The following is a 19,126-nucleotide window of genomic DNA, read 5'->3' as shown; positions in this document are numbered from 1 at the left end:
TTTACATTACGATTCATAACAGTAGCAACATGACAGTTATGAAGTAGCAACGAAAATAATTTTATGGTTGGATCACAACATGAGGAACTGTATTTAAAGGGCCAGAAGGTTGAGAACCACTGCCTTAGGGCAGTGATCGGCAAATTGCGGCTCGGCAAACGGTGGCTCGCGAGCCACAGGCTGCTCTTTGGCCCCTTGAGTGTGGCTCTTCCACAAAATACCGATGTCTTCGCATGGGCCACGGATCACACTGTACGTGCGTGCCCGCACGTGGAATTCTGTGGAAGAGCCACACTCAAGGGGCCAAAGAGCCGCCTGTGGCTCGCGAGCCGCGGTTTGCCGATCACGGCCAGGGTATCTGGGAGCACAGCAGGGTCTGACTCTCCTACCACCTGACTTTCCAGTCTGCCTCATGGAGAGTGTCACCTCCCCTTAAGCGGGCTCACTGGCTATGCCACTAGTCGCCAGAAGAGCTGTGAAAACATGAGCCTATGCCTTAAGGCGCAGGCCCTGAATCAGAAAGCCCTACTGTTTCCTTATCCCGTGCTCCGTAACAAAGCACCCAAAGCTGAGGCCTCCGTCAGTTATCCAGCTCACAGATCTGCCGTCTGGTCAGGGTTCAGCCAGGAGGCTACTCCGAGTTCATGTGCATCAGCTGGGAGGGCTCAACCTGGAGGATCCACTTCCAAGTGGCAATCATCTGACCTAAGAGCCTCTCAGCTCACACCTGGGTAGACCTACTGTGTAGAGCAGGGGTGGGCAAACTTTTTGAGTCGAGGGCCACAATGGGTTCTTAAACTGGACCGGAGGGCCGGAACAAAAGCATGGATGGAGTGTTTGTGTGAACTAATATAAATTCAAAGTAAACATCATTACATAAAAGGGTACGGTCTTTTTTTTTTTAGTTTTATTCATTTCAAACGGGCCGGATCAGTAGTTTGCCCACGGCTGGTGTAGAGGTAGCTCTTTGTGGGCTCTTTATCTTGGGGCTGCTTCTGAAGGAAACCAACCTAAGGCGTTGGTGAAAGTGGGACATCCCTGCCTCAGGATGGTCTGATTGATCCCTCAGTCCTTCCCATTGGACCTAAATCTCTCCCAACTTAACTTCTGCCTAGCCCTGTCACCACCACCACCACCACTGTCCACACCACAGCGTCTCCCAGTTGACATTGCAGCAGCCTCCCCTCTGGTCTCCCTGCCTCCTACATGCACTCTGCTTTGTGATCAGAATGACCTTCTCAGAATACAGTCTAAGCAGATTGCCACCCCTCCATTGAAAAAACTTTGAAGGCTCCTCATGGCTTTTGGGATAAAATCCCACATAGTCTGCAAAGCCTTACCCAAACCACCCTGTGAGCCTCCAGTCTCAAGTCCTGCCACTAGCAATGTCCACCCCCTAGGAATCTCTACTTCAGGGTTTCTGCACATGCTGTTTCCTCCCCTCGTCACCCAGCAAATTCTCATTTACGGTCTTGTCTTGCTCTATACTTTAACTATGAGCAGCTTCCGGTACCTCGCATTTGCAGAGTACACAGTAGGTGCTTAATAGGTAATGCATAAGTAAATAAATCTTTCCTCTGACCCCGTGGCTTTAGCCAATTATGCCCCCACATACCTATTCAGACTTCCTCTCCCAAGTCTGCTGTTCCCCTCCCACCCCCAGGTTCCCCAAAGCACCAGCACTTTCCATTAATATTCATTTGTTATTTTATTCACGTGACCAGTATTTTTTAAGTGCCCAATTTGTGTTAGGCATTGTCCTACCTAGGCTCTGGGGATATAGTGGGGAACAAACACCATTTTCTCTGGAATGTTCACTCCCCTCTGCTCCATCTAACCCTAGCAAACTCCTATTCATCCTTCAAAACCCAATAACAAAGTCCTATTCCTTGGGAAGCTCCCAGACTTCTCCCTCCCCAGCCCCTAACATGGAGCTTCTTTCTCCACTATACCACTCTTGAACCTTATGTGGCCCAACCAGTGATGGGGGCCTGGGGTTGGGGTCACCCAAGGAGTGGGGGCACAGCGGTCTCAAGGAGAGGTAAAGATGTGTCTGCTGGAAGTTCTGTTCATGGGCAGTCAGGGGCACAGCTAGGCCTCCAGCTCCTGCTTCCTCCCTCAGGTTTGTTTTCCAGCCACTCAGCAACCATGGAGGACTGGCTGCCAGGTGCACCTTTTATTTGTACAGAAATGACCAAGGGTCATGAGTCCAAGCTGAGCGGCGGTACGGGGGCACCCAAGGAGGACATGTGAGAGGTTGAGAAGTGGAGCGGGTTTGAGCATCAGACCCATCAAACCAAAGGCAAAGTCCAGTTCATCCAGGCCACTGGTTTGGGGCTTCCCGGCCACAGGTGGGATCGGGGCCAGGGCCCACCGTGTACATGGCAGGAGGCCCACGGGCAGCCTTCGGGGGGAGTCCTGCTTTCTGACTCAAGATTGCATGTCTCGACTCCATTCCACCTCTGGCTAGGTCTTGGGCTCCTGGGGACTTGGGTCATTCCTCCTCCCATGTTTTGGTCTCCCCTAAGTTCTGGGCCTTGTGGAGGTCAGCGGCACGGAGAGGCCCAGGAACTGCCCCGGGGCCAGAGCGAGCCTGCGGCAGTGCAGCTGCAGGGCTGCCTCGGGGTCAGAGCAGCGTGATCTCGCTGGGGGGCAGCGTGAGCTGCTTCTCCCGGGCACTGAGCAGGTTCTCCACGTGCACAGCCACCACTCGGCACAGTTCCAGGCCCTGCAGGAGAGACCAGAGTCCACGGCCACCCCACATGCCCGGCTCTCACCTGGGGTAGGAAGTGGATGGGAGACAGTCTCCCCAGCGCCCCCAGGGCTCTAGGAGGAGCATGATGAGCTGGAAGGAGGGATGCTGGGCTATCGGCTGGAAGGGGTAAGCAAGCAGGAGACCAAGAGCATCTGCCAGCTTTACTGCATGTGAACCGGGTGACCTAGGGCCAATTACTGCACCTCTCTGAGCCTCAGTGGCCTCATGTAGGATCTCAGTTTACCGGGGTCTGCCTCATGGAGCTGTGGTGAGGATTCCATGTGTACATTCTTTAGATTAAAAGAATATTAGTCCTGCCGAACCGGTTTGGCTCAGTGGATAGAGCGTCGGCCTGTGGACTCAGGGGTCCCAGGTTCAATTCCGGTCAAGGGCATGTACCTTGGTTGCGGGCACATCCCCACTGGGGGGCGTGCAGGAGGCAGCTGATCGATCTCTCTCATAGATGTTTCTGACTCTCTATCCCTCTCCCTTCTTCTCTGTAAAAAAATCAATAAAATATATTTTTAAAAAATAAAAGAATATTAGTCCAGTCAATAAATGGCAAGTTTCTAACTGTATTGCCAGTTACCACCTGGCACTCACAGCCCAGAATAAGCTATGTCTCAGCCTCAGGGCTCCCAACTGGGGGATTGGGGAGGGAGGGGGACGGGCAGGGAACTGGAAAATCCATCTGTGAGTATGGTTCTCAGACCACAGCCAGCTGGAATCCCCCGGGGAATGCCCTGAGGGCCAGGGGCCAGCAGAAGCTGCTCCAGAAAAAGGGTAGAAATAATGAGGGCAACACTTACTGAGTGGCAGGCATCGTCCTGAGTCCTACCCCTGCTAGTTCCCAGTTCCCTATGAGGCACACACTCTGAGAACCCATTCCACAGGTGAGGAAACTGAGGCCAGAGCCATGAAGTCACTTACCCAGACCTCAGCTGGTGGGAGGAGGCCAACACTGGAACTGCTCTTTTGCTGAGGTTAGCTGTGCCTGTCCCACCCTGGGGGTCACCTCAGCTAATGTGATCCGAGTGAGTACACAATGGGGTCCTCCTCCCAGCCAGTTCTACCTACATGCTGCAGGGCTCCAGGCCTCACTGGGATCATTGCCCCCTTGACAGGTGTGGAAACAGGCTCAGTAAGAAGCAGGGTAGCTTGAGACACCCTCACACAGTCTGTCAGGGGCAACCTGGGTCTGTTGGCTGAATCATGCTGTACTCAGACATCACTTCCTCCTGGAAGCTTCCCTGATGACCTCGAGATAGCTCAAGGACACCCTCTCAGCACTGATCACCATGGTTTATTGGAGAAATTATTTGATATCTGTTTCCCCCATGAGACTCGGGCTCTGTGAGAGCTAGTGCTGAGGGGTTTCAGTCACTTCAGTGTCCCTGCAGCCAGTGCAGAGCCTGTGACCTAGAGATGCTCAGTGGTTATGTGTTAAGTGAATGAATGTGTCCCCTGTACACACACATGCAAGAGGCAGAAGTGGACAAGCCAAAAAGGTCTCCCCTCGGTTCATGCATCCACAGCTGAGCATCTGCTGTGCGGGCACCGTGTTCTGGATACAGTACTGGACACTGCCCTTTGTGTGGCAGTCCAGTGGGGGAGGCAGGCAGAACACATGAACAAATAACTAAATGGTCTGCAAGCCATCGTGTGGGCCAACAAGACAGAAGGAGACGATGATCAGGAAGGAGGGTCAGGGAAGCCTCTAGGACAGCGGTTCTCAACCTGTGGGTCGCGACCCCTTTGGGGGTCGCCTAAATACATCCTGCATATCAGATATTTACATTACGACTCATAACAGTAGCAACATTACAGTTATGAAGTAGCAACGAAAATAATTTTATGGTTGGGGGTCACCACAACATGAGGAACTGTATTAAAGGGTCGCGGCATCAGGATGGTTGAGAACCACTGCTCTAGGAGGAGGTGATGTTTGCCCTGGAACTACAATAAAGGGAGGGAGGGGCCCTGTGATTGACAGGCGAAGGCGGGACACGCACTCTAGGTAGAAGGGACAGTGAGTACAGGGGGCCTGGGGCAGGAGGGAGGGCCATCTTGTCATCAGGGAGCTGGGAGAGGCCAGGATGGCTGGGCGAGGGGTGAGAGCAGAGGGCCACAGAGACAATGAGAGGGGGGGCAGGGATGGGAAGGCTCCTAGGTTGGGGGCTGCAGTGCCTGGGAGGGTTGGGAGGGAAAGTGGAGAGAACTGCTGATCTCCAGGGGGCTCTCACACAGACGGTTTGGGGAGCCTCAGTGCTACAGGGGTCCTGGGGGAGAGGCAACATTGAGAGGCAGTCCGGGGAGGAGGCACCAGGAAAGGAGCCCAGGATAGAGTGGGTGGTCGGCAGGTATGCGAAGGAGGTTCACTGTGGTGGGAGCTCAGAGAAGAGGGTTCTGGGAAGGAGGCTGGGCCAGAGGGTAAGGCCAGAATTGGGGTGACCTCGGCAAAAGCAGAATTGGGATACAGTAGGAAGCAAACTGGGGAGTCTCGACCTGATTTGCAGGCTCTTCAAGGGCCACAAAGAGCCAAAGGGGCTCTGTTCTGGGCTGTCAGAGTCAGGGCGGGGCAGTGGGAGACCCTCCCTCTTGCCCTGGGAAATCAGCTCCTTCAAGGCAGGCCCTGGCCTGGCATTGTCCTGGGCCCAGATCTTGAGGAGGGATGTGGTAGGCTGTCAAAGGCAGACGTGTGGGTCCCAGCCCCCATTCTGCCCCATCTGTGAGCCTCAATCCTCTTTCAATGGGGTGAAAACTCTGGTTCTGCGCCCCCCCACCTCCCTGGGGGCTGTGATACTTGGACAGGAGCCCAGAAGTCAGCCATACCTTTTAAGGATCAGCCACAGTTGCTGCAAATAAGGAACAGGGCAGGTGGGCCTGTGTCCCTGTATATCACATGGGGACCCCACTATCCCTACCCTCAATCCCAGTCCCCACAATCCGCCTTCCAAGCCCAGCTTCTGGGCCACTGTCCTTCACCAACCTTCTAGTGCCCTCAGAGGAAAGCCCCGGACTCTGAGCTCGGCCTTCGCGGACCTTCACGACCTCTCCTGCCCTGGCTGCCTCCCAGTTCCCTAGCAAACGCCTCGCCATCCTGCACACACCCCGGGCTCTTTCCCATGAGCTCATCACCCAGCCCTCGCTGGGAGACCACGGCAAAGGCCTGCAGTCCTGTGCAGTGTTGGGTGAGTTCTGTCACCTGCACTGGGCTGGATGTTCCCTGTGGCCTGGCCAGAACACGAGAGGAGGGGACAGGGATGGGTCCCCTTGGAGCCAGATGCAGGGGAGAGCCTGGTGAGTGAAATAAGGGAGCGAGGGTGGGTGACAAGGTCTGGGTGCTGAGGGAGGGCCCACCTGCTCCAGCTGCAGCTGCATGGTGCACCGGGCGGCCACGTCCCCCAGCACCATCTCCACGTAGGGGTAGCTGGAGCTGGCTGTGGGCCGCTGGGTCCACGTTGACTGGATCTCCTTCAGGGGGAACTTCACCATCAGCTCCTTGGGGCGGGGGGCAGACAGGCCTATGGGTGGAACAGTCTCGCCCACCTTATCCCTCCCCCGCAGACCTGATCAACAGGAGGCAGGACACCCCGGTCGAGTACCAGTCCCCCAGTGACTTGCTGTGTGACCGGAAGCAAGTCATGGCTTTGCCTCTCGGACCTCACCTGCAAGACTGATTCAGCAATGCAAATGCATACCTCTGCAGTGTGCCAGGCACTCTTGCAAGTGCTTGGGATCCAGGAGTGCTGTAGATGTGGGGTGCCCTGACCTTAACATCAAGCCTGCTTCGTAACACCTGCCCCTCTTTGGAGCTTTCTCTCTGGCTCCAGGAGCACTCAGAGCTATGAGAGTGAATGCCTCCATGAATGCCCGAGGGGGACGTGGTGGGCAGGCGCCCTGGCTCCCCCACCCCAGGCCAGAGGGATCCTCTGTGGGTGTGTCCCATGCCGCCTCCCGGAGAGCCCGCTGGACTCGTGCCACTTGCACGGCGGCAACTCGCTTGCTGACCTACACTTCACAGCGAGTGAGGCTGGCCCCTCCCGATCTCACGCCCTCACTCCAGTGCTGCCTAGAATCGCCCCCAGATAAACCGCCTGCCCTGTCCTCATGTCCCCTGTCTTCACTTCTGGAAGAGCTAAAAAGGGGGCAACAGGTCCTATTTGTTATGGACTTAATCGTGTCCCCCCAAATCCATATGTTGAAGCCCTAACACCCCAAACCTCAGAATACGGCTGTCATTGGAGACTGGGCCTTTAAAGAGGTGACGAAGTTAAATTGCGGCCATTAGAGGGGCCCTAACTCAGTCTGACTGGTGTCCTCATGAGATGAGGAAATTGGACAGAACAGACACCAGGAGCCCATGCAGAGAACAGGTCACACGAGGCGCCGGGGAAGACGGCCACCGATAAGCCACGGGAGAGAGCCACCAATAAGCCACGGGGAGAGAGCCACCGATAAGCCACGGGGCGGAGAGCCACCAATAAGCCACGGGGGGGAGGGCCACCGATAAGCCACGGGGGAGGGCCACCGATAAGCCATGGGGGGAGGGCCACCGATAAGCCACGGGGGAGACAGCCACCGATAAGCCATAGGGATAGGGCCACCGATAAGCCACGGGGATAGGGCCACCGATAAGCCACGGGGAGAGAAGAGGGGGCTCAGGAAACCAGCCCTGCCGGCACCTGGGCCTCGAGAGTGTGAGACAACTAGTTACTCTCTGTTGCTGAGGCCCTGTCTGCCAGCCTGAGCACTGAGACGCTGTCTGCGTGTCTGGCGGGGTTTTGCTTTCACAGCTTCATGGGGTGGGTTCTATCGTCCCGGTGTTCCAGACGAGGAAGTGAGGCTCGGTGAGGCCGGGGGCTGCCCCGGTCACACAGGTGTACGTGGTGGAGCTGGGCTCAGTCCCTCTGAGGGGTGGGCTCTGGGAAGAGGGGTGCGCAGCGGAGCGGGCTGAGGCCACTCACGTGGGTCTCAGGGCTGAGGAAGTTGAGGCCATTCTGGTTGACGGCGAGGATGCTGGGGGCCGGCACAGCAAGGTTGCTGCAGCTCTGGATGAAGAAGAAGGAGGAGCCAAACATGGGGGAGGCGCTGAGGAGGCCTGGGGCAGGAGAGGGACAGTCAGAATGAGGGGCTCGTCAGTGGCACACGCCTTCAACTGCCTGTCGCCCACAGCCCTCATCCTCCCCACTGCAGCCAGCGCAGGGGTGCTCCATCCGAGCCTCCTGTCTCGCGCCTTCCTGCCCTCCCCCTGCTTGCAGCTCCCAGCCCTGGTTCTGCCAAGAGCTACCCAGAGTCTAGGGCAGTGATGGCGAACCTTTTGAGCTTGGCGTGTCAGCATTTTGAAAAACCCTAACTTAACTCTGGTGCCGTGTCATATATAGAAATTTTTTGATATTTGCAACCATAGTAAAACAAAGATGTATATTTTTGATATTTATTTTATATATTTAAATGCCATTTAACAAAGAAAAATCAACCAAAAAAATGAGTTCGCGTGTCACCTCTGACACGCGTGTCATAGGTTCGCCATCACTGGTCTAGGTGGTGCCTTGGTGAAAGTTTTAGAAAGGTGTTCTCTCCAGTCAGCTCGGCGTGACGCACCCTGAAGACGCGTTTGTGCAAGAAAAAGGTGCCTTCATCTCCCCCCTCCGAAACCCCTGCTCAGCAAAGCCCCCATGACGATCTCCCCCAGCCCCAGACTCTTACCCAGAAACTGGGCACGGGCCTGGTGGGGGCTGAGCGCCTGTGTCTGCTGCCGGTGCTGGCTGACCAGGCTGAGCCAGGCGGCGCCGGCCGTGGAGTGGAAGAGCTGAGCCGGGATGTACTGCTGGACCTCCCGCCTGCACGTGGGGGGAAGGCGGCCTGAGCACTGTCTCCTGCGATCCGGCCGCAGGCTGTGCAGAGCCATGTGCTCCGGCACCTGCGGCAGACTAACCGCTGGGGAGTGCAGAGGCGTGGGGTGGGTATTGAGTGCTCCCAGCGCCCTGGCACACAGCAGAGCTCTATGACTGCTGGCCAGCTCCGCGACTTCCTGTTTGAAGATGAGGGAACGGAGGCTCTGAAAAGCTCACTGCCTCGCCCGAGGCCACACAACAACCAAGCGAGTCTGAGTGGGGGCGCTGAGCCTTGAATCCAAGGTGGGTTCGTACCCCCAAGGAGAAACCCAGGCCAGAGGGGCGAGCAGCACACAGCAGTGGCAGGTGTGGAACTACCAGAGCTGGCAAAGCCACCACCAGCACTGGTCGGAGGATGGGGTAGAGGAAAGCTGCCAGGCGCCCCATCTCCCCTCCAGGCCCTTCTCTCCAACATGCCGCTTCCTCAGGGCAGCTCCTGTGCCTCCCCGGGCATCTGGGCAAAACACCAACGGCAGTTCCAGCCGGCCCAGGACCCTGAGCTGCGGGCAGGGGGACGTTTGGGAGAAAGTCATGGGCATCCCCTTCCCCGGGAGACCCCCTCCTTTGCAGTGCTGGGTAGTCGCCTGGCGCCTGGACCTGGCCCCCCGCACTTAGCTGGGTAAGCTTCAGCAAGCCATGCAACCGCTCTGGGCCTCAGTTGCCTCATCTGTGTAAGGGGAAAATAAAGTGGGTACAGAGTGCTTTGCAGAAAGTAAGAACCCGATGATTCCTTCTGCCCAGGACTAGGGTTATAGCACTTCTGTGCGCTTCCCATGCTTTCTGCTTAAAACCGTAACATCGAAGGGCTTTACGTACTGAGCCCTTACTGAATGACAGCACCAGGACCTTCACTGTAGTCACATGATCTTACCATCATTCACACAGGGATTTTCAAAGTGGGCCGAGGCTCTGGGGGGCCAAGGACACTCCCATGTTAACACTGAGCCGTTACTTGGTTTCCCCTCTTGTTCTCGAACAAGGACAGGGGAGTCTGCCAGAGGCTACATGGCATGTGAGACCAGAGCAGACGGGCTGCAGATGCAGGCGTGAGAATCCAGGTGTCTTCTGTTCAGCCACACGGTGACGAAATTCACAGCCCCAGCCGCTGTGGCTTAGTGGATGGAGCGGCATCCCATACACCAAGAGGTAGTGGGTTTGATTCCCAGTCAGGGCGTGTTTTGGGAGGCAACCCATAGATGTTTATCTCTTTCATCACTGTTTCTCTGTCTCCCTGCCCCTTGTTCTCAAATAAATTAAATAAAATAGATTTACAAAATGTAAAAACAGTGCCACTCTTCTCACTAAATTTTTTTGGAAAATACATTTTTTATGTTGTTTATATTAACATGTAATGTTAATTTATATTATCTCTATATATAAAAGCCTAAGTGACCGGCTGACCAGCCAGCTGATAGCTATGACATGCACTGACCACCAGGGGGCAGATGCTCAATTCAGGAGCAGAAACCACATGCATGGAAACATGGAACAGACTGATGAACCTCAGAGGGAAGGGGGGATGGGGGAGGGAGGGAAGAGATTAACCAAAGATCTTATACGCCCTCTCACAATCGGGGACCCATCAGGGGATGTCGAACTGCTGGTTTTGGCCCAATCCCTGCAGGCCAGGCCAAGGGACCCCACCAGTACATGAATCCGTGCACCAGGTCTCTAATATGCATCTAAGAACTTTGGTTAATCTCTTCCAGCCTCCCCGCTCCCCCCTCCCCTCTGAGATCCATCAGTCTGTTCCATGTTTCCATGCCTGTGCATTGAGCGTCTGCCCCCTGGTGGTCAGTGCGTGTCATAGCTACTGGTCAAACGGTTGAATGGTCACTTAGGCTTTTATAGAGAGAGATGTAATGCATTATCCTTGTTTTTAAATTAATTAATCAATATTTTAAATTGTTCCTGAGTTTTAATTTTGAATATGGTAAATATATATTAATGAATACAGCCCACATAAACAAAAGCTCTTTGGGGTCCTATTCCTGAGAAGCACTGATTTATCACCCCTGTGAGAACCAGCACCCAGGGAGGCCTTGCTGTTGGATGCAACGCCCTGGTGAACATTTCTGCATGGCCACGCGCATTCCCCGGATGACTGGGCTGTGTGTCCTGAAAGCCTTCTTATCGTTACATTTATTCTGAGCTGTTAATACCAGCTGGAAGCAACCTGTTGTGGGAGGAGGAGGGCCCCAGCTCTCAGGGTGAGTTGGGATGGTAGCCCACGGCCAGGTCAGCCCCTTCCCAGAGAGCCTGCTGGTGTGAGCGGGGTGCACAGGGCTGGGATGTCCAGCTCTGAGAATGTGGGGGCGGCAGGCGGGCAGGTGCTCACATGCTGGGCAGGCAGAAGAGGTCCTTGGCCCGGTGCTGCAGGGAAGCCAGCTTGGACACCTGCTGCAGCTGCTGCTCGCGGGGCTGGCCGGCCGGCACGCTGCTGAAGAGGCCCTTCAGGTAGTCGGGCAGGACCTGCAGGGGAGCCCTCGATGAGGGGCAGCAGGTGTGCAGGGCGTCACGCAGTGGGGCGTGGTCGCCCCCACAGTGACCTGGGAAGAGTGTGGGCGTCCACACTGCGGTGTGTGGGTGTCTGTTGGGCTGGGGTTACTGAAAACGGAATATGCTTGAATCACTAAAAACAGATTCATAGGCGGTACCCCCAGACTCTGATTACAGATCTGGGGCTCGACTTAAGGATTTGCATTTTAACAAGTTCCCAAGGAACGGCTGCCTATAGGCCACACCTAGACCAGCGCTGGACTGGACTGCATGGGGTCGTTGGCAACAGTGACACCATGTGGCCACAAAGCCAAGTAACCTTATTTTGTACTTGGAATTGGGGGAAATTTGGCACCAGTTCCACACAAAAAACACACTCTATCCAAGCACGTCCACAAATGTTAGCAGAGGAGAGAGAGCCAGATTTTATAAACCCCAGGATCCTAACTGCGAGGACCAAGATTCCAATGGGAGTAACACAAAGATAGAAACAACACTGGCAGCCAAAGCCGCTTCAGGCCTTTGAGAGAAGGACAGGCCATGCACCCTGAGCAGGGGAGAAGGGGAAGAGGTGCTATTGGGGCAGCCTTGCTGGGAAGGACTTAGAAAAGCAGAGACGTGCCCGGCCGTGTGGCTCAGTGGTTGAGCATTGACCTATGAACGCGGGGGTCAGGGTTCGATTCCCCATCAGGGCACATGCTGGGTGTGCAAGAGGCAGCCAATCAATGAGTCTCTCTCATCATTGATGTTTCTCTCTCTCTCTCCCTCTCTCCTCTGAAATCAATAAAAATGTTGAAGAAGAGGAGGAGGAGGAGGAAGGAGGAGAGAGGAGAGAGGAGGAGGGAGGAAGGAGGGGAAAGGGGGATGGAAGGAGGGAGGAAGAAGGAGAAGGAGAAGGAGGAGGAGAAGGAGGAGGAAGAAGAAGGAGGAAGGGGAAGGAGAAGGAAAATGGGGAGGAGGAGGAAGAGGGGGAGGGGGAGGGGAAGGAGGAGGAGGAGGAGAGGGAGGGGGAGGAGGAGGAGAGGGAGGGGGGGAGGGGGAGGAGGAGGAGGAGAAGGAGGGGGAGGGGGAGGAGGAGGAGGAGAAGGAGGGGGAGGGGGAGGAATGGGAGGGGGTAGGGGGAGGAGGGGGAGGGGAGCAGAGACGCAGGAAGGCAGCCGGGCAGAGTGCTGGCACCTGCGGGCGGAGGTCTGAGATTAGGTAGTGAGGGTAACGTCATTGTTGCTCCGAGGAAGCCATGCAGGGGGCAGGGCACCAGGGCTGAACCGTCAGTGGGGACCACCCAAACCGTGAAGGCCTCGAACAAACGCCATGGAGTTCGACCTCACAGCCCTGGGGGAGCCAGGAAGGTTCCAGAGCATGGGTGGCCCACACGTGCTGACCTGGTTGTAGTGCATGGTCACATACAGCTCATTCTCAAACTTAAGTGGCTGGTCCCAGAGAACACGCCGGAACCAGAGCATGTAGCTGCTCTCCACCTGCTCCATCTCCGAGGCCACGTCCAGGATGTAGGTGCAGCGGCTGAGTGGGCACACGTGCTGGCCTGTGGAGAGCCAGAGGCAGCGGGGGGGCACGTGTGTGCACATGTGTACCCCTGTGCACAGGCGTACACCCCCAAGCTGTCGCCCAGGCGAGCATCACCTGGGCAAGCCCCCCCGGTGGGACATGGCACCCTCAGAAGGCGTGCATACTGCGGACAGGGTGCCCTGTGTTTGTGGGATGCTGGTGACTGCTGACAGGATGCCTCTCCTGCACAGCTATGGCCGCTGCGTCTAGAAAGTGTCCTGGGTCGTGCTCAGACACAGCCCAGGCCGTTCCGGAGGAGGTGGGGACAGGAACGCACTGAGTGCCTTTGGGCAGAACCCTTCAGAGGGCACTGCTGGGCTCCTGCGGGGGGGGGGGGGGGGGGCGCAGCCGGCACCGGGGGCTCAGAGCCTTTGGCGAGGCTGAAGGTGCTTCTTCATTTCCTGCAGACTCTTCTGCTCCCCGCCCCACTCCGCCCATAAAGCTTTACCGAAGGGAGGGCCGTGTCATACGATAAAGTCCAGACTCTTGGGGCCAGAAAGCCTGGGTTCAACGCCCAAATACGTGACCTTGGGTGAGTCCCTTGACCTCCAAGGCAGGCTGATGACTGGCCCTTTCTCAAAGACGTCCATGCCCTAAGCCTGGAACCTGTGAATACGTTACCTTCATGGCAAAAGGGACTTTGCAAATGTGATCAAGTGAAAGATCTTGGGATGGAGACATTATCCTAGGGCAGTGATGGCGAACCTTTTGAGCTCGGCGTGTCAGCATTTTGAAAAACCCTAACTTAACTCTGGTGCCGTGTCACATATAGAAATTTTTTGATATTTGCAACCATAGTAAAACAAAGACTTATATTTTGATATTTATTTTATATATTTAAATGCCATTTAACAAAGAAAAATCAACCAAAAAAATGAGTTCATGTGTCACCTCTGACACGCGTGTCATAGGTTCGCCATCACTGTCCTAGCTCATCCAAGTGGACCGAATGTCATCTCAAGGACCCTTATAAGAAGGAATGAGAGAGAGAGAGAGAGAGAGAGAGAGAGAGAGAAAGAGAGAGAGAGAGTGAGAGTGAGAGAGAGAGAGAGAGAGAGAGAGAGGGAGAGGGAGATGCTGCCTTGCTGGCTTTGAGGCTGGAGGGGGGCATGAGCCAGGAATGGGGGTAGTCCCAACACGCTGGAAGAGGCAAGAAGGGAGTGTCCCCCGGAGGCTCCCGCAGGAACCAGCCCGGAGGGACCTGCAGAGCCGTAAACATATAAGCGCGTGTGGTTTTAAGCCCCCAGGAATGTGGTGATTTGTTACAGCAGCAACAGGAAACTACTACACCCTCGTGGGCCTCGGTTTCCCCATCTATAAATGGGGGTGATAATGGGCTCCCTGTCATGGGGCTGTGGTGGGGACTGAAGGAGATGATGGGATTAAATGCTTTGAACTTTGCCTGGGACGTAGTGTGTCAGTCACAGGACTGTTTTGTTACTGCCTTTCCCTCCTGCCATGCCTTGGCTGGACTCCGGGCAAGGGCTGAGGACAGACACGTGGTCCAGAGCTGGTGGGAGAGGATGCAGCCGGCCAGCTGGCATCTCAGAGGGTAGACAGCAGAGGGCAGGGGTGGGACCGAGTGAGACCAAGGGAGGGCCTCTATGGCCTATGTGAGGGCATAAGTGGCGGGGAAAATGCTTGCACTTGTGGGTCCCAGGAGCTGGGGCCTGTTAAGGGAACCCTTCCTAGGATGGGGGCTCCTGAGGGCAGGGTCCCTGAGCAGGCCGAGGGGCCGAGGGAGGAGTCAGAGGGCCTTCTCCTCCACAAAGTCCCGTCTGGGAGGCGAGACAGACGTACACAGGGCGGAGCAGAGAGGGACAGACAAGGGCTGGGTGCTCGGTGCACAGAATGGTCCCTCCACACGGGGGTCAAAGGGCTTCTGGGAGAAAGTGCCTTCTGGCTGGAACCCTGGAGGCCATGTAGGGCGTGAGCCCAGCGTGCTCGGTCCTCCTGGCAGCTCACCTCGGTTGGTGACAAGAAAGATGACGTACTCATCGAAGGCCTCAGGGCGTGTCAAAGCCATCTCAGCACAGATCTCCTTCACCACGTCCAGGGCCACCTGCGGGCGGGGAGAGTGAGGCTGGGCCAGCCGCTGACCTCTGTCCTCCCAGCCACCAGCAGACCGAGGGCAGAGCTCCCGGGCCCTGCACAGAGGCAGCCCTGGGCTCAGAACCGCCTCGCAGGCAGGGAGCACAGCTTCTGGTCTGAGAGGCCCGGCTTGCCCCTTGTTTGAAGTGTGACCTGAGCTGGAGGCTCCACCTCCCCAGGCTCAGCCTGCTCTTCTGAGAAGTGTCCTGCCTTGTGGACTATGTGAGAGAGCCTGGGAGGGGCTCAGTACCCTTGGGGGCCACTCTGGAGACTGGGGTGTCCTTGCCCCCCCACCCCACCCCCCAGCGGCTGCCTGCTGGAAACATCCCCTCACTTACGGTGCACGTTTTGATTTTGAGATGGCGTTCAAGGCCTCCAGGGAGGAAAAAGAGTTGCCTCTTGGAACTGCGACCCGCCTGGGACAAGGGAGGGTGAAGAGACAGGAAGGCTGGGTTGAGGGATCTGGGCCAGCCATCGTCCCCTGCCACGGGAGTCCCTGAGCCCAAGGTTCGGCAGGCCCTGCAGGAGCACCTGTGCCGGGGACCTGAAGGCCTTCTGAGCACAGCAGGCCTCTCCGCGCCCTGACCCCTACCCCCACGCTCACCAACAGGGCCCGGAGCTCCATGCTGCTGGGCAGCTCCAGACGGCCGCCGAAGCGCAGCGTTTTCTGCAGGTTTTGCTCACAGGCCTTGGCGATTCCTACAAAGACAGAGCCAAGGCCTTGCCCGGGTCGGCAGTCAGGCTCCTCTGGCCGCCGGCCGCCAGCCCACGGGCTCTCTGCACAGCCAGTGGGATGAGCTTTTACTCCAATTTGCTGGCTGAGGAAACAGCCCAGAGGGGCAGCGATCTGCCCAAGGTCAAAGGCTGGAGTGCTAGTGCTGCGCTCAAACCCACAGCCCACAGGCTCAGGCCTGCAGTTAGGTCCACAGCCCCCTGGGCTACCCGATGAGCCCTGGAAACAGCTGTCACCCTGAGCTGCTGATGGGGGGCTTGTCCCTAAGAGGCTGTGACTATGGGGGTGCAGCTGTGGGTCCCCCCCGGAGTCCCGGCAGGAGACCCGTGCCTGCCTCTGCGTGTCTCGGACGAGGCAGTGCCGCACCTGCGGGGCCGGGAAGCCCGGGAGCCGCTCTGAGCCCCCGGAGCTGGGCCTCTCCGCCTCCGACCTGGGAGTGTGCGCTACTCAAAGCCGAGGAGGACTCGGAGGCAGGGGAGGTCCCCCATCTCTCTCACTGCTGCTGTGGTGACCGCAGGGGCCCTGGCTCTTTCTTAGGGGGACCAGGGAGTTGCTATGGAAACAAGGCTGGCATGAGGTTAAGGCGTGGCCCCTTTCCTCCACACTCCAAGCGAGAAAGGCTGAGCCCCTGCCCCCAGCTTTGGGCCCACGCCGGCCTGGACCCGCTCAAGGCCCTGTTGATTGCCAAAGACCCAAGGGCAGAGCCTCCCCCGCAGCCCAGGCCGGGCCCCCTCCCCTTCCCCAGGCCACTCCGCCCATCTCCAGGCCTTGGCTCCTGCCACTCAGCGCACGAGGAATCCTGCCCAAAGCAACAGCTCCTCTGGGAAGCCATTCACCTCTCCTCTGACATGTCTCCCTGCCCACTGACCAGACAGCCCGGCGCACCAGCCCCTGCGGGGCCTCCACCACATCCGGGGAGAGAGGGCATCTGGGCGAACATGGCCCAGGCACCGTGAAGGGCCAGGCTCTCTGGATTTCCCCTCCTGCTGGCTGCCTGGCCGGTACCCACGCGGACAGGCCTCGGCCCTGGCCCCCTTGCTGTGCCCCTCACCCTGGAAGGGCAGGCCTGGGCTCTGGCTCACGTCCTGGAGGAAGTGGACGAGGGGTGGCCGGAGGACCTCTGAGCAGCTGTGGTAGGCGGTCAGGATGTACAGCAGCCTCCAGCCCCGCTGGCAGCTGTCCCTGTGAGGACACACGCATAGGACCCCGTCACGTGGCCACGGCAGGACGGCCACGCCCGGAGTCTCGGGCAGCTCTGGTTCTGGGTGTTCTTCCTGCCTGGGGAGGGCAGGGTGGTGGCCCCAGCGCCAGGCAGGAGGTAGGTTCTGCTTGGGGCCAGGGAGGGAGGCAAGGAAGGGCCCGGGGCCCGACATGCACCAGGGACACCTTCCCTGGGGAGACTCTGCCTGAGGCTTCTGGGCAAAGGTCCCTGAGGGGGGCCTGGGGACGGGGGCGGGGGGGGGGGGAGTTGTGGGAAGGTAGTGGCAGGGGAGGCCTGGGTGGGCGTGGGGCAGGAGCATGTTCTGAGTGGCTCTAAAATTCCCAGGAAGGCTGGGGGAACTGGACTATTCCCAGGGACTGGACAATGACAGCAGCACACGCTTGCACACTGGCTGTGTGCTCTCCCGTGAGCCCTGCGGGAGGGCTCTAGTGCCCGGGAGCACAGGGCTTCCCTTGCCCACACCACCCTCACGAGGGCCGCGTGCTGTGCGACGCAGGGGAGCCAGATCTGGCCAGAGGAGAGCTCAGCTTCCCTCCCGCTGCGGTGATGGCTTTAGGGACAGGAATGTGACCCAGGTCAGCCGATCACAGCTCTGCACCCCCAGCCGCTGTGGACTGGGGGTTTCTGAGTGGGCCACCTTGCAAATGGCTGGGGTGGTGCTTGGGGACGGCATCGCCGCCGAGGAAGCCGCCAGGACACAGGGCAAGCCTGCTGGCTGCCGACACCTGGCGCTAGCCATGCCCGAACGCCGACATCGGCCTTTCCAGGCACCGGGACCCTCTTTTGCTTAAACCAGCTGGGACTGCGTTTCTGGCACCTGCCACCAGTAACCTGGATTCACACGCGATCGCTACCATTTTACAGGGAGGACGCTGAAGCGCCAGGAGCAGGAGTGCTGGTCTCGGACCAAGCAATTCCAGGTCCGTGCGCTGTGTCTACTGAGTGAGGAGAGGGCCGAGGAGAGGGCCGGGGAGAGAGGCTGGGGGGGCCAAGCCCGGCAGCGGGAGGCGGGCTGTGCTCCTGGAGGGACGGGAGGGGGGGCACAGCGGCTCACGCACTGGTCGCTGCTGGCGCGGTCTGTGAGCTGCTTCACCACCTGGCAGTAGCACTCGTCCCGCAGGGCCTCCTGCTCGGCGCACAGCTGCAGGGCGGCCGGGTCACCCACAGGCCGGCACAGGAGAACAGAGCGGGCGTGTGAGACAGGCCCCGTGTCCCGCTCCAGGCCCTCCCTCCGGCGGATGCACTCCTCCTTGGGCCACACTAGAAGCTGCCCACCCCAAAGTCCTGCAATTCTGGTTGCTGATGGGGAAACTGAGTCACAGGCCAGGAGAGAGCGCACGGCAAAATGGGCGAACTGACCTTCAGGAGGGTGCAGAGCACATCCCGTTCTCGCTGGCCCTTCAGCGGGGCGTCCCCCATGAACCGCATCACGGCTGCAGGGAACACCCCACTCAGCCCCAGACCCGAGCTGCCCGCCCTCGGGGACCCCAGGGAGGCCCCTCTGAGAGGCTGTGGCCAGGGGCAGCTGGGGCTTCCTTTTCTTAGAGGAGCCCCATGTCTGGCTGGGGGGGTGGTCTGAGGAGCAGGGGCGCGGTGAGGAGCAGGGGCAGGTGGTGCTGGCCCCGGCCCAGGGTCAAGCCCACCCCACACCTAGGAACATGTCGGTGGCCATCTTGCTGAGGCTGGCGTCGCTGAGCTCGATGAGGGATTCCTGGAGCGGGCTCTGTCAGGGAGGAGGTGCGTCAGGATGGGGGGCAGGTCCGAACAGAGGGGGCCGCGTGGTATGTCCCGTCTCAGACAGGAGGGTCCGGGTCATGCAGAGGGAGCCGGCGGACAGGGAGACAGAGGCGCGCGCAGGCCCTCAGGTGCTGAGGACAAGGCTGTTTGCTCCAAGGCCTGCACACCATTTTACAGATGGGGAAACTGAGGCCGAGGGCTGGCACCTTGGTGAAGCAAAGCATGTCCTCCAAGGTTCTGGACTCCCGGCCCTCCTTGGATTTGAGCCTGAAGCCGTCCCTAGGACAGGAAGCAGAGGGGCAGACCATTGGCGCCCCCTGCCCCCCGACCCCCCCGCTCCCACCACGGCTGCAGGTGGCCTCACGCCTGAGGTTTCTCCCCCTCACAGAGGAAGGCCTTGCCCTTGGACACGGCAAGAAGCCCCAGGAGGAACTCCTCTGTGTGGGGACTGGGGTGGGGTGACCACTCACTGGGGTCTCCTCTGAGGGTCTCGGAAATACTTCTGGGCAAACGCCAGCATCGTGCGTGGTGGGGGAGCCAGCCCGTCCTCCCCACGATCAGCTGAGACAGTCCTGATGGGGGAACCCTGCAGGGGGCAGGAGCGAGGAGGGCCTGTCCAACCGCAC

The 19,126-nt window shown here is 58.3% G+C and overlaps 1 protein-coding gene across 1 annotated transcript in view; it reads right to left on the bottom strand.

The window, feature by feature from the left end:
- Positions 1-841: 841 nt before the first annotated feature.
- The window catches only part of MYO15A (myosin XVA), a 57,447-nt gene continuing 39,162 nt past the window's right edge, over positions 842-19,126 (bottom strand). Inside the window, exons 52-66 of the mRNA XM_036296416.1 lie at positions 18,971-19,086; positions 18,707-18,779; positions 18,414-18,486; positions 18,123-18,196; positions 17,822-17,904; positions 16,593-16,723; positions 15,413-15,507; positions 15,147-15,224; positions 14,683-14,779; positions 12,534-12,694; positions 10,991-11,124; positions 8,465-8,598; positions 7,723-7,856; positions 6,116-6,256; positions 842-2,728 (exon numbers count right to left, since the gene is read on the bottom strand). Coding sequence (XP_036152309.1) covers positions 2,627-2,728; positions 6,116-6,256; positions 7,723-7,856; positions 8,465-8,598; positions 10,991-11,124; positions 12,534-12,694; positions 14,683-14,779; positions 15,147-15,224; positions 15,413-15,507; positions 16,593-16,723; positions 17,822-17,904; positions 18,123-18,196; positions 18,414-18,486; positions 18,707-18,779; positions 18,971-19,086 — 1,626 coding nt within the window. The 3' untranslated portion in view covers positions 842-2,626. The remainder of the gene's footprint in view (positions 2,729-6,115; positions 6,257-7,722; positions 7,857-8,464; positions 8,599-10,990; positions 11,125-12,533; positions 12,695-14,682; positions 14,780-15,146; positions 15,225-15,412; positions 15,508-16,592; positions 16,724-17,821; positions 17,905-18,122; positions 18,197-18,413; positions 18,487-18,706; positions 18,780-18,970; positions 19,087-19,126) is intronic.

The sequence above is a fragment of the Myotis myotis genome, unplaced genomic scaffold (genome assembly GCF_014108235.1).
Source record: "Myotis myotis isolate mMyoMyo1 unplaced genomic scaffold, mMyoMyo1.p scaffold_m19_p_29, whole genome shotgun sequence".
In the NCBI taxonomy this organism is placed as follows: Eukaryota; Metazoa; Chordata; class Mammalia; order Chiroptera; family Vespertilionidae; genus Myotis; species Myotis myotis.
The sequence above is the reverse complement of the archived record's forward strand: the minus strand, read 5'-3'. Positions and strand labels throughout refer to the sequence as shown.